General features: G+C 34.2%; 1 protein-coding gene across 1 annotated transcript in view; it reads left to right on the top strand.

Annotated features, from left to right (window-relative positions):
• The first annotated feature begins 362 nt into the window (after positions 1-362).
• Positions 363-15,609, top strand: part of LOC112048943 (histone-lysine N-methyltransferase PRDM16) — a 59,020-nt gene continuing 43,773 nt past the window's right edge. The window contains exons 1-2 of the mRNA XM_024086657.2: positions 363-719; positions 9,016-9,446. Of these exons, the coding sequence (XP_023942425.2) occupies positions 707-719; positions 9,016-9,446 (444 nt within the window). The 5' untranslated portion in view covers positions 363-706. The remainder of the gene's footprint in view (positions 720-9,015; positions 9,447-15,609) is intronic.

The raw sequence follows: 15,609 nt of genomic DNA, 5'->3' as shown, positions 1-15,609 counted from the left end.
ATCGATACGACAATTATGAAAACATTTCGATATCGAATCCAGTAGCCAAAGCTCTTGTTCTGCTGAGCAATGAAAATTGTTAATTAACTAAAAAGTAATAATTGTATAAAGGCGTATCTAGAGTAATAAAAATTGTGAAAATAAATATTCGCGTAAATACAGTGTCAAAAAATCAAGAGAAAAATATTCGCATCAATGTTTTCAGATAACCTTGTATAAGCGTCCCCGAAACTCGTATGAAAGAGAGGGGTGCGGTACAAAGACAAGGCGGGGTGTGAGGGGAAGGGGCGGCCCGGGCGAGGGTATGATTCGGGATTCTAGGGATGAGCTCTCGCCTCCTCTCGTTACTCTGGGAGCGCTCGTCGCGGCCGTCGCACATATCTTGCGATTACCGACGGCACTGCACTATCGACGTCGGTCCGGTCAAATCGTGCGTACCAGACTTAACACACATCACTAGAGATACTCGTAATTCCATTTTCAAAACGTGAAGCTATTTTTTTTTTAATTTCTTATTGTGTCGTGTTCCAAGGATTAAGACTGTGATTTTTTTTAAATATACTTAATTATTATTGCAAATATGATTGGATTAATAAAATAAACAGTGACTTAATTTGTTAATAGTTTATAGACGATTTTTGTTGGTGCGTGTTTATGGACTTATAGACAATCTAGAATGCTGTGTTAGAGTGTTTGAAAATTGAAAATGAAGATGTCCGGTAAGCTTTCAGTTTTACATGTTTCTATTTTCAAAATTTTTAAATACTAAATAGAGTTATTTTTATAAAGCTAAGGTTACTTAAAAATAAAAGAATATTTTTCATTTAAAGGATATTACATGCAGTTTATTTAATCGGTTTTCTTTAGAACAATGATTTATATATCAATACCTTATATCTTTATCGAGGAATATTTTTATCGAGGAATATCGCTATCGAGATACCTAATCAAAATTTGAGTACCTATGTATACTTGTGAATAATTGAATTATAGATGACCATTGGTGAACAATTAAGATAATTACAATTAGGTACTGATATTAAATATTGAATATAAAAATATTATCTAGGATAATGTCCGTTTATACGAATGAGTTTTTATATCTTATGGTACCTACCTCTACAGAGTTAACCTAGAGAGGTACTGTGGACTTCAATATTTGTACAAAAAAAGGATAGAATATATATATAAACCAATGATTTTTATCTTTATAAACATTACGTATTTAAGTTTTCTTAAAGGAAAGGAAAATTAAAGTATTCTTCGAGGCACGGAGTGACGACACCAATTTTCCAATAGGTATGAGACTGCTACTGAAAATTTCTTGGAAAAATTAAAAGCTCAATATTTTCTATTCACACAACCAATCATCAAAAAATCTCACGATGTCATGATCCGACACCACATAGTGGTTAACATATCTATGTGACCAGCAAGGCAGTTGAAGAAAATTTATAATTGCCTAGCTGCGCCCCGCGGTGTTACTCGCGGACAGTAACTTTCCGTTTTTTTTTCCGGGATAAAAAGTAGCTTATGTTTCAATCCAGTTTATAATATATCTCCATTCCAAATTTAAGCTAATTCGGTTCAATAGTGGCGGCCTGAAAGAGTAAAAAATATTCATACCACGACAACCATCAGATTTTTGCAAATCTCGGGAAACCATGGATTTTGTCGGGACAAAGAGTAGCCTATATGATAATTGAAAGTAGGTATTAACTATTTTAATTTGAAATTCCATGCGGCGTTAACAAACATCCATACAAACTTTCGCGTTTATAATTTATGTAGGATGTAGGCTGTAGGATATAAGATGTAGGATGTGGTATGTAGAATGTAGGATGTCGGATGGTAGTAGAGACATAGATAATAGATACAAGCATCGTCGGCCATAGGACAGTGCTTTGTATAGGTCGTTTTCCTGTGAGTTATCTTCCGACGACCGTGTGGTAGGTACGTAGATATCTTTGTAAGTACCAATTTAATCAGGGACGTCCAATCTTATTTCAAGCTTTCTTATTACCAGCAATAACTACAAGATGTAGTGGCTAAAATTTAAAGAGATATAGTTTGATGGTTTAGGCTTATTTATATAGAGAATGAATAATAGGTGAATAACGAAAGCGATGTGCATGACATCATGCCGATCGCGCCACCTTTTTTATTGGACGTCAAGCCGTTAGCGCTGCAGGCATGTGAGATTACTTGATCGACAGTAGCTGACATTATTATAATTGTATTGGAGAAGCGTGGTGGGTCTACGCTCTACATCCCTCCTTCTATTATTAGTAATAAAGGCAAAAGTTTTTGTTAAGTGTGTAAGTATGTTTGTTCCTCTTTTACGCTGCAGCTACTGAAGCGATTTGCCTGAATTTTGGAATGGAAAAAGATTTTACTCTGGATTAACACATAGATTACTTTTGATCTCGGAATAATCCATGGGATTCCCGCGGGATTTGTGAAAAACCGAATTCCACGCGGACGAAGTCGCGGGCGTCCGCTAATTAGTAGAAAAGCCTGTAGTAGGCCGTTACAATAAGCTAATAATAATAATATTATCATCAGTGGTTTAACAATATTATTAAACACAAACCCTTAAAGCGTTTTAAGTTTTTTATAAGCCCAATCGAGTGTTATCCAAATATGTTAAGGGTGTGCGAAAGTGTCTTGAAAAGACCCAAAAATATGACAGATTATAATCTGTGTATTTTATCTATGGCAAGATGGAGGTGCAAGCCTTTGGCGGCCGCCGGCTGTGTGTTGTTAAGTTTGTATTTGTTGTTTGACACAGCTTAAGTTGTTAAGGGTTTGTTTACATCGCTCGTGCAAAAGTTTTTATACCTACAAGTATCGTGGTCCTCAGGTGCCCATTTATATGGTTTTATTACCCTTTGTTGTGGTTAAAGATAAAATTATCATGTAATAAAAAAAAATATAATTTAGCTTGATTGATGACTTTTGTGATACGAATTTGTTTCATCTTATATGTTGAATTTAAAATCTAAGAATTGTATTAAGAGATCTTTGTTTTTTAAATCTGTTTTGCAGTAGTAGAGTTTCTATTTTCTCTCTTACTTTTTCTCGTCAGGGGAAGTTATACCATCTTATTTATTTCTGCCTCCAAGCTTATTGCTGTATTTTTGTTGTCCTACCTTAACACATTTAGCAGACGGGTACACCCTGTTCCCTGTAATGGCAATGTTTCATATATATTGGAATAACTGGCAGCGTGACGGCGTCTACACTGCCTAAAAAACAACTGAGCTTAAGTCATCAAATACCCTCTTATTTATATCAACACTGATACCTTCCCTCTTTGATAACCTAAATAGTGAATGTTAATACTATATGTAATCGAGCAACTTGTAACTTGAATTACCAGATTAATGGAAACCAACTTTTAGTAATAAAGAAGCGCATATTTGTACGACAGTGTACCTAAAACACTAAACATTATAAGGGACAGTTAGTTGTTTTATTATTAGAAAGTTTCGTTTTCAACGAAGCACTCGCGGTCGTCAAAACTCAAATGAATACCTATTTTACAAATGTATGTCTGATGAAGCATGCAGTTTGCACGCCTGCTTAATTTTCCAATACGCGCACGCCGTTTTGACCCTTATTACTTGTGGATAAAGGTGCTAATTTATTATAATGAGTGTCATTGTGGCGTCGAGAGAATAATTTTATGATGTTCGGCCTGTGAACTCTGTGACAGACTCGGTAAGCTGAGGTTATTGTCAGTCCCCGTAACTAACACGTGAAATTGCCTTGCCGTGAGGTCTTCGGACATAGTCTATGGTGTACTAAAATGCTAATTCCCTTTTATCTTCAAGCGAAAGCTGTTCGATATATTATCTGTATTAGAAAGCACATAAAAAACTAGCAAGCGCCCGCGACTTTTTCATTTGCAAAATCAGTTGTTAGCGGACGTCTATATTAACTATGTACGGTGTCCCTGCCAAATTTCAATCTTACAATTCAAATCTCCTCCCTGCCAAATTTCAATACCTTTCGCTTTTGTACTGATTAAAATTTACGAATTCAAATGATAGACTCCGCGCCACGAAAGTAGTCCCGTGGCTTAAACCTGAACTAAAATTGAGTGATTATAAATATATTGGTGCCCTCGCAATGGGAAACGGAAAATGGACGGCAGCATAGACGGTAGGAAGACGAGCTGAAGCTTACAGCTGGCCCATTCTGGAGAAGAGTAGCTCTGGACAGGAAACACTGGCGGGAGCTGGAGGAGGCCTTTGCCAGGAGGCACAATGAGATTAGGGACATAATTTAAATGTACAAAATCTTCATTAATAAAGGCTATTTTATTTTATTTTATTTTAAATATATTGAATGATTGATTGTAAACAAATAACAAAAGGACCGCCATTACCAAATGACAATGAGCGTCAATACGACAATTAGCGCCGCGTCTACGGGACTTGTTTCGTGGCGCAGAATCTACATCACCATTATCAGCGAAATCATATGTATCCAATGATAGAGGTACTGATAGCTTACATAATTATACCAAGTTCTACATTCTTAAGTTACGGTGAAAAATATTTATTCTTGAATTCTGTCGGTTGTATCTGTTCATTTTTCCTTTAGGTTTAGACTTTATTTAGGTTAGGTTTTTCCCTAGATATTTTTTAGATATTCCCTATTTAATGCAGGAAACAGAACAAAAAACTTATATTGGTCAATCGGTAGCTTTTAGAGATCTACAAGAATAACGAAAATCACTGAATGTTAAAATGATTTCATACACGTAAGTAAAGTAAAAGTAAAGTAGTCTACCTATTGTAAACATTGTATCGTAAATCTACAAAGAATTTTTATGAAACGAATTTTTCAGTAGATAATTAAGTAATTTTTTCACCAAAGAATGTCTCTACATCATGTCCTGTTCTCACTTTTGTTCTCATTTTAAATCCGTCGCAAGTTTCTGCGGAAACCGGAGATTTAACGACGACTCCTCTGCATTGTCCGTGCACGAAGCCAGCGCTCACAAAACTCCAAACGGTCTACGCGATGGCTAATTTGAATTTGAAATTCGAACGCATTTTTTACGACGCCTCGTTCTGTCCAGTCACATTATTATAAGTACCTTCACTAAAAGTTTTTATTTACATACGAAGTTCAATATCCTTTACCCTTAAGTAGTTACCCTAAAAACGTTAAAAACTTGTGTCTTTTTGGCCTAAAGCAAAGAAGGTAAGGTACTTTCTAGTAGAAATGTAATTTAAAATGCATTAACAAAAAAAAATCGTTTCCAAATTTTTTTCTTAGAAGGAACTGGGCAAGGCAAAGACCAAAAACGGTAAGACAACATTAGAGAATGGATCAGACTAAACTATACACATAAATGAAGCGCATTGTGGAAGACAGGACAGCTTAAATCTGTACTTCTATACTAATATTATAAATAGGGAAAGTTGGTGGTATTGTAGGAGGTAATCTCAATATCTAAGAAACCGATTTTCAAAATTCTTTTACCATTAGAAAGCTACGTTATTTGTGTGTGTCATAGGCTATATTTTATCCCCTCTCACGGTACTCTCACGGTAACGGGACTAAGTGAGTAAAACCGAGAAGTATAGACTAGTATGAATTTAGAATGGAAATTTTTACTTGAGATTAACACATAGGCTACTTTTTATTCCGAAAAAGTTAATGGAATTCCGAGATTTGCGAAAACCTGATGATTTTGATGGTTTGTTACTCTTTCACGCCTTGGCTACTGAACCGAATCACCTACACATAGGCTACTTTTTATCCCGGCAAAATCCATGGTTCGCAAGGAATTTGTGAAAAACTAAATTCCACGCGAAAGAAGTCGCGGGCGTCCGCTAGTATATTATAAATTAAAATAAATAAAAATCAGTTTTTTTATTGACTTCGACAGGTGAACTGGCATAGCAACCGAGTTAAAGAACTCAAAGAATGCATCAAGATTGATATAAAAAAGGGAATCTTTACACGCGCTCACACACATCCTGCGTATTATAGTATGAGCTGCACTTTTATAATGCTAAGCAGTTATCTCTCCTCCTATAATCTCATTGTATTTGAGGTCTATCGAGCGTCTAATTTTATGTGTTTTTTTACCGCCACGTGGCATTAGACGCTTTAATGAGATAGGGGTTGTTTGATCCGACTATATGAACGCAGGAAGGCATTTTAGTAGTAAAATTAATTCCATATGTGTTTACTAATGGGATTATATTTGGTAGACGGCGTAAGGGCGTCTTTATAGATAAGTACTAATTTATCTACAAAAGAATTCAGATTTTATTAATTACTTAATTATTTTAAGTATATTATTAGTAAATTTGAAATCCACGAGTCGAAATTAAACATCTAGATTTACCTAATTCATTATAGTTATAAATTCATCACCATAACACATAATGAATTAAATTATTACAATTGTGTTAGTTAAATTTTGAATTAAATTAGTTTTACAATGTCCTATTTTTTATTCGTCCTTTATCACCGAGTAAAACATATGAATGTGTATTTAATAGGTGCTCCATTAATCAGTTCTCTAAATCAGAGATCGCCTCTAAATGATCTACCGCCATCGATCGATGTCTACCGCTATGTTTATCCAAAATTGCTATAAAACCAACTGTGGTTTATGTTGCACTATGGTTAGGCTTAATTTTAATATGTATTTTGAAGAATACTTAATAAATAAAGTAATATAGTCGGTGTAATTGCTGGAGCTAACTTGAATATTTTAGTCGTGAAGCTATGTTATAAATACTTCTGCTACTTTATATCAGGTAATCTAGGTATCTATTGTAGTTAGTCTATTTATTATTATTTGTCTATTTCTCGTTGTAGGTTCATAAAAAAACATATTGTATTTTTTTCGCCGCCACGCGCTAAAAGACGCATAGACAAGATAGAGGGGTTGTTTTAACAAGTATATTAGTAGTAACGGGGCGTTTATGATTTATGGAGTGTCTCTTTCAGCTGTATTTGCCTGGGGTTGTAGTTTATTGATGACACGCGCTGGCTCGCGTCGCGTAATGAATTTGTTTCCTCCGCTAAACACTGGTGGTGGCTGTTTGTCTTTGTACTTTTAGTGTCAGTAATGGATTAATAAATCATCTTTGTAAACGTTTGTACCTTTTTATTATTCCCTTGTTAGTTAGATCCGTTTTAAAATGCTACCCTTTGTGTCATGAATAAAATAGAGACAGAAATGTTTATCAATATATGTTTTTGTATAAAATTTCAATTATTCTTCCATTAAACGCACTTTTAAAAGCCAAGTCTGAGCAAGCCTAAAAGATAACCTATGCATTGTTTTGTTTTTAAATAATTAATAAAGCAACTTAAAATTTACATTTTAAAATTTTATACTATTGAAGTTCAATTTCAACCTGCCTTGCAAATGTGGTAGAATCTCTACAAACGGCCATACCTGGTGTATCTAAAGTCGCTTGTAAAGCCAATTTGACTATGAATTGGAATTACGGGTAGATGTTTTCATAAAAATGTGTACCTAGGAATATATTCCTTAATTTGTCTAGATTTTTTAATTAAATGAAGTCGGTTAAAAAAGTATAATACTATTTGAACCACAGCTTTTATATTTGAACAGTGAATTCACACTTATTATTTCTTTTTAATTCGAAAGTAGAAATAATGCGTTGTACGAGTGTCATTGAACAAACTCTAAACAACTTTTAGTAAAGGGGTTACGTCATCACAATGAAGATATCCATGTATGAAATTCTATGATTCTGCTTATATGCTTCGTATTATAGCTTAAAAACAAACTACATGTATTTATTTAATTATGTTGTTTACTGTAGAATCAACAGGCTATTTGTTTTTCTTAAAAAGAAAACTAAACAAGGCAAATTAAATTAGTAAAATCAAATGAAACCAGTTAAACTTTTTGCGGTTTTAGCAAGTTGGATAACCAGCACGGCTATTCTCTAACGAAGTTTTGTTTATCTCGCAAGTACAAGTTTCGAATTCACCGCTATCTTTCTCATTCTATAGTATCGTGTTAAACAGAGAGAGAGAGAGGTGAATTCGAAAATCCGACTTGCGAGTTATAAAAATATCGTTACAGAATAGCCTACCAGCAATGGTTTCGCACTGCTTCGTTCTCCCTTAGATCTGCAAAAAGTCTTGTCGCAAAATTTCTTCTTAGCAGACGCTTATTAACTACAAACTAGCTCTCTGCCAGATTTAATCTTTCGTAAGTCAAGCGGTTTTAGATATCTCGTGATGAGTGAGTGACCTTTCGCTTTTAAATATGCCTAAAGATAGATTTAGCTAATAATCGCTACAGACGGAAAAAGACGAAAATAAAAAACAAAGGCATATCTTCATGTTGATTTGCATTTCGGAGGGATGCTCTGAGAGACAAGAGACAAGCGGAAGTTCTTTGTGGCGGGCGGAAGCCAGGCATAATGCGACCATCTTGCATTCCATCAATTTTTTTTAATTTAAGCCTGATATAAGACAGGTTCGCGTTGTCAAGGAGCGGGAATTGCTCGCTTTACTTACTAATAAGAGTCTAGACGCCCAACCGTATCAATACAGAATAAATACCAAAAGATCTTGGAATCTAAACTATCCATATCAGGATTCAGGTCAAATGATAAAGCCAAGCCAAGGCATTAAATAAAACTTAAATGTCTTATCTGAAGTTAGATAGAGTACCTTGGAGATAGTTTTTGTTAATGTTGGTAAACAAAAAAAATAAACCTAGGCTGAGTTTGTTGTGGGCTCTTCCCGGACCAAGGCGGGTTTGGAACCTTCATAAATTTAATTTTAAGTTTTCGTCTTTAATTATCACCATTAAATCATAACATAACTTTTCGTTTCGACTAATCATAATTAAAAAAAATTAATTTCAAGTTTTTTTAAATAAAAAAGCGTAACATCAAACTACATTTATGATAATGCTGTGCAGAATCACTTTACTTTAGAAGTTTTATGTTTTACCCTATATAATAATAATCTTTTTTTATTTGCCCACAGCGGCCGACAGCCAGGAGTCTGGCAGTCCTCCACCAAGCCCGACAGACTCCGCAGCATCAGAATCCGCTCCCACCTTAGTCCACATCAAGCAGGAGACGATGGCCCCGGGCACAGACATGAAAGAATACTATAACTCCTTGGATTTCGGCCTCAATATCACATATCTCACAAGCTACGACGCTAGCCGCAATTACTTACCCAGGCCTTTAGACTTACCCAATCAAAGGTTCTTAGAAACGAAAAGTCCAGACAGAAACGAGGATTTCAATGATGAAAGTGATAAGGCCGAGTTAAGTTTGAGTTTGCCGAGCGAATTGGTGCTAAAGTCTGGAGGAGTATTTTCTAGAGGGAACATCCCTTGTGGGACCAAATATGGACCTTTTAATGGCAAATGGGTTGGACAGCCTTACGACAGAAGATACGCGTGGGCGGTAAGTCGATTTTTCAATTTTTATTCTTTTTCACGAAAGAAATTTCGCTAAGTAGAAGACTTGTTTTGTTTAAATTATCTAAAATCATACAATAATAATAGAGCTGAAAGTAAGGAGAAATAGTTAGTGTAAAATTCTGTTTTTCACTAATCCTGCGGGAAACATTCTTCATTGAGTGGTTCGGGGAGTGTTGATCGATCGTCAAGGAATTCCTTAATCCTACACCCTGTAGTCACAAGTTCAGGAGTCTGCTCGGAGTTTTTCTCTCTACCACGCGATGGACCCAGCACGCGCACGGTGAATCCATGGAAATCTAAGATATTCTTTCCAGCCAATCATAATAGCGGCACTTCTTTCGTAATAAAATCAGACGTTCTTGTATTTTTGTGAGTAATTAATTTTATTCTACTTGACAATAAGTAATGAAAATTTAATTACCATCGCTACTAGCTGACCCGGTGAACTTCCAAACCCTTAATAAAACGATTGTTATTAGGTATTCCTTTGGGTTTTTAATTATTTTTTGTTGTAATCAGCACGTAAAATAACATCAGTCGAATCAAATAATGCGTGAGAGAAAGAGAAGCCAGAGAGTGGCGCCGTAACGCGTTACATTACGAAGCGGTTTACCCTCACATAAGAAGCTATCATTTAAAAAATTATTCAATTAGCGTAATCCGGTTTTGAATTGTATCGAGAGTAAAGATATGTTTTCATATGTTGACAAAACTTATTATAATTTAGAGTAAATTATAATCAAAGTACCTACAGCTACTATACCTTATTGATATTTGTCAGAGTGTTTAATTAGACAGCCTCGTTTAGGGTGTCGAACTCTAAAAGGACCACTTGTGTCAGGCTCAAGAGTGGATTAAGTGTAAAAAACATCAATGAGTGGACTCGTTAATAAATAATACCCTAAAACTGAAGCTTCGGAACAAATGTCAACGTCGGTAGTAAACTGTTTACTTTATTGATGTTCTTAAGTAGCACTGTTGTTTTCACTTGCGTTTTTTTTCGAGTAAAACTTTTTTTCGGTCGTCACACTTCATTATGTTTGAAAAGCTTGTTTTGTGTTGCTGTCTTATTATAATTTATTTATGGGATAAAGTTATGTTGATTAGGTACTATGATTTTCCCATAGTCCTAGTATAGTATGCTATGGTATGGCTATGGCATAGGTTATTTTAATTCGTCATAAATTTTTTAGCTTATTTTAATTCGTATTTTTTTTATTTCGTCAACCATTACCTATCAGAAACAAACCTACCAAATTTACTCTAGTGTGAAGATTCTAGTAGATATACCTATCCAGTATTCATGGTATGAATGAATACATCTTCACGGCTGAATGATACAAGTTTCGGATTTAAGGGGTGTGGCGTTATCTGCCCATAGGAAGCGGAAATCGATTGTCTGTCTCGATTCCAGGATTATGGCAAAATTTATCGGAAAGTATCGAATTACTTTAGTAGTACAATGAGGATTTCATTATTTACAACACGATTCAGCATTTTTGATGGAATAAATATAAAAAATAATCATATATCTACATATTTTATTTTAATTAACGATAGTTTATTAATCAATCAAAATTTTACATATAGGTATGACCAAGTGAATGACCTTAAATGTTAAGTCATAAGGTCTTTCAATTGGTGTGATATTATCTGAACATACTCCTACGTAGATGCTGTTTTCGTCAATAGATAGTAGTAATTTATGAAGAGGATTTAGTTTGTCAAGTTCTTGTATAAATCCGTCAAAGATAATAATATTAATATAATTATTCACCTGTGTCCATAGACGAAGAAAAGAACATCTAAAAGATTCGCATACGCTAGTGGTATTGGAATAATGTTCTCAACTTACAAAAGGCCGGATGCATCGTAATCCAAGAATAGTGATGCTCTAATGTTTGGTACGCACGATGCGCAGGCGCCTATCAAAAGATAAATTCAAGCGATGAAAGCGCTACAAAGTTAAACTCAAGTTGACGTGGATACTGCATTGAATTTTAGCACAGTATAATACTTCTTGATTGTAGAGTTCTTTGTAATTCAGCTTTTCCGGGGAAATTCTTCTGTATTGTTGTCTATCTTCGAGCAGCTGTTTGTGAAACGGTAGCGCGTTTAGCTAGTGTGCCCTGCAAGGCGATGCTCTAAGTTTCAAATGATTTTGTTATTGGTGACTTACCATCCAAGATTTTGACTATCTGCTTGTACTATTAATTAAGATTCGTTTAGCGACATTGATTTGTACCAAATATTCTCTCACCCCAAACTCATATACCCTATCTGTACCTACTCGTACTACGTATCGTCGTATGTGTATAACACAATTAAGAAATAAAAACGATTCAGAACTAAAGCGCTTTATTGCTTGATGTTCAAAGTATGTACGATTGATATCGGTTGATAGCTTGTACAATAATGTGGGTGTCAAGTTACACTTTACAGTCAAACCGCTCTATTGTGATCATATGAGGCGTTTAGTTCCGGTTCTTAAGATTCGAATGTGCAAATATTGAGGCAGATAAAACGACTTTTTGTAGTGGAATCTGATTGATGAATTGTTAGATAGAACTAGGTACTGGTATCTTTTTCATTTTAATTCAACTAATCCGACTTTAACGGCCTCATTGGTGAAAAAACGAAAAGTAACGGAAGTTTGGTTAGCCTATGTCTCCTAATAGGGTAGTTGACTTATATTATTTTGTGTAGTACCTACATGGAATAAGGGTCCGAAGTATGTCAATTAATAAAAGTTAAGGATTTCTTAAAAAAAATAATTTAAATATCACGTATTTAAACAAATTTTCCAAACGTCAAAAACACACTTGATGTAAGTACTAAACGTTGAACTAATTGTTAAATAATATTTTTGTCAAACGCTCTATTTGTATGGGATTTATTGTAATTCCGTCATGATGGCGTTTTGGCTCGTATTGTCAAAAACAAAAAAATATGAAAAAAAAAATTCAGTCTAGTATTCGTCTAAGATAGTTTCAGAATTGCTGACTTTAAAAGTAAAATAGTAAATTTTAGTGCAAAGCAAGTCACAGGATGCAGTACGTGATGTCAGGGTAAAGGAGCCAATTGCGGGCACGTCATTATGACGTTCAAATCTAAACGCTGACCGCACTGCTTCCGTTCCATCGGACGCAAAGCCTTTGATGTCCCTTACCCTATTAGAAGAGAAATCTTTTCTGTAGTAAGTTTACTTTTGCAGCCACTTTTTACAGCTGATTCCATTGGTTTTCTTGAACTTTCAATTTATTCTAGGTACAAGTCAGCGTGTTTGGCATTTTTTCGAATAAACTCGAAGTTTATTTAACTAGTAGTTGTTTTACAACTAGATACTTTTAAACGACTTCAAAAAAAGGAGGAGTTTCTCAATTCGAAGCGTATGTTTTTTTTAATGTTTGTTACCTCACAACTTTGTTCTTTATTAACCATTTTTGAAAATTCTTTTTTTGTTCAAAAGAGTATAATTCCAGATGGGTCTCTTTTCATTTTCATGCCCATTTCATTATATGTTAAAAAGATTATATCTCCAATTCTTAAAAATGTTCATTTCATGTTTAACCCTTTATTAAAATACATCCTTAGACTATACGAGTATAATATTTAGAATCTTTACTACATATTTAATTTTACACAACATTGTAAAGTTTAACCTTAACTTAAATTTAGAGTTTAATTCTACACCAAGGTAGAGTAAAATTGACGAACATTTCAATAAAATGAGATTCAACAGTTTTTTTTTTCAATATTTATTTCAACGTTCGTGTATCTCACGAATCCTAGAAAAATATAAAGGATTAGGTTAAATCGATACAATGTTCACATGTCTACGTAAACTGAAGGGGTTACGCCTATTGTTTATTCCGAGATATGGTTACGTTATCTAACCACCGTTTCCCAAATTTTGATATCTCAATAAAAATCTTCGAAAGGAAAAAAACGGATCCGGGTAATAAAAGAATTCTTTATGCTATCATCCCGTGTCAAAGTGCAATAAAAGGTTGCGTACGAATACACCTTAATTTTGGTTAAGGCGTGACCCCCGTCAACAATTTTTTTTTTTGAAAAATTTACACTTTTTTACACAAAAAAATCGAAAGTAACGGAAGTTTCGACGACGGGAGATGTCAATGTATTCTTATTTAAAAATTAAAACTTGATTGGCGAGGTTTTTATACAATCAAATTGTCACGAAATCTCTTGAAATGCATCTCTTCCCTTTGAATTTGTTATTGGCATTTTGTTGATAAAGCTTCCCTTTTTAGTTGAAATTGGCGAAATGTTGGATTGTAAAATGTTCCCACAAGTTTTAACTATTATTAGCTGTCAAGTTCATTTGTAGTAGGTTAGTATAGATATCGATAAATAGACATTCACTGCATATTAAATTTTCTTTAACGTAGAAGCATAACTCAAAAGAATAAATACTGCAAAATTTACTGAAAGGCAAGGAACTAGGCAACAAAGTCATTATAGTTATTGTTACATAACTATTTGATTATTGTTTATTTTAACAGTAACAAAAACACCATTTTATATATAATAAATTAATTTGTTATTCAGTATAAAAAATTAATGAAAGAATTTGTGAAACTCAAACTTGTAGAGAAGCACCAAATATATACCGAAGTATATTTGAATAAACCTAGTCTTGATTATAAATTCATAACTCTATGTGTTAATATAAAATTATTTATTTAAAGTATCTGGGAACTCATCCCAAAACGGACTACAGTATGAGATAAACTTGTTTCAAACGGGGTGCTTCGGCAGATGTCAATCAAAATATAATTTAATCGTTAGCATTTGCATTATTTTTATAGAACGGGGCGCGTCAAAATTGATGCGAAATTGGCAAGTAATGGATCCCACTAATTATTATTGCAATTTCATGTTATTGTGAACGAATCAAACCGAGCTACGCATCGATGTTTGCTTTAAGCCTGACAAAGGGAATTGGCTATGAATGTTTTATGAACTGCCGGTTATTTTTCGATGCGAAGCGTCGAAGCTCGTGTAATACGTTTGTAATGTTTGTTATTAATTTTGTGCACCGTTGCGTATAGATTGGCTACATTTATTGTTTAATCTTCAAATGTGATTGCATTTTGTTTATACGTTCAATCAAATAAATATCGAAAGAAGTATGATATTAGGTGTACCTAAGCTTGAAGAGAAAGGTTCCTCAAAGGACTGTTTTTATCAAAACTTCGAAAACTAGAAAGATGCATGGGAATGACATTTGCTATCGACAGGTCACGTGATCAAGATCTGTCGTTCCCATACATTTTTCTAGTTTTCGAAGCGTTAGCGATCGTAGAAAGAGAAACAATGAGCCACTTGGCTACGGGGGCAGTTCTCTTGTATAGTTTGTCTACTTCTGGTGTACAGTCGAGTTTAAATTTTAAATAGTAGCCAGTTGACATGTGTTGTGTTTAAATCCTAAGGAACGTCCTTTTACGAAGTTTTTAACTGACTTCAAAAAACAGGAGGAGGTTTTTTTTTTTGGAGATTGAATAAAACCGGGTTATGAACGTTAGGCATCCTTGAATCGTATCATAGGTACTGATTACTTTATTTTCCTCACTTAACGATAATAAGCTAAATCTTATAAAAACATCCACTTACCAGGCAGCTACCCGAAATCAAACGCAATGCCATGAGGTCTGTATTAATATATATTAAAAAGCTCCATTCAGAAAGCGCTAATTGTTATTTTAAAGCTAATCCCGAGTCCGTTGCATTACTGTCAAAATATCTGTCATATTCGTGTGACATCTTTTCAAAAGTGGCCACCCCCTTCCAGTAAAGGATTAACGCGTCCCTATTACATCTTCATTACGGTAGGCGGCTGACATACTCGTATTGTTGTTAGCAATAATAACATTTTTTTTTATTGTTATTATATTTATTGATAGTTTCCATGATCTCCGTTTACAGTGCAGATGCGTTATGTGAATGGATCTGCTAAAAGTAGATACGAAATAAAATTCGTACGGTTTAGTCGCGAAATTCTATGAAGACTGGCATTTATCATGATACTAAAATATTTTATCAAAAAAGCCAATACATTTTTATTTTTAGTTTTCCATATAAATATTAAAAAAAAAAACCAAAATATAATGTTTATTTAAAAA

The sequence above is a fragment of the Bicyclus anynana genome, chromosome 19, assembly GCF_947172395.1.
Source record: "Bicyclus anynana chromosome 19, ilBicAnyn1.1, whole genome shotgun sequence".
NCBI classification, from domain to species: Eukaryota; Metazoa; Arthropoda; class Insecta; order Lepidoptera; family Nymphalidae; genus Bicyclus; species Bicyclus anynana.
This window is presented reverse-complemented; position numbering and strand designations above follow the sequence as displayed.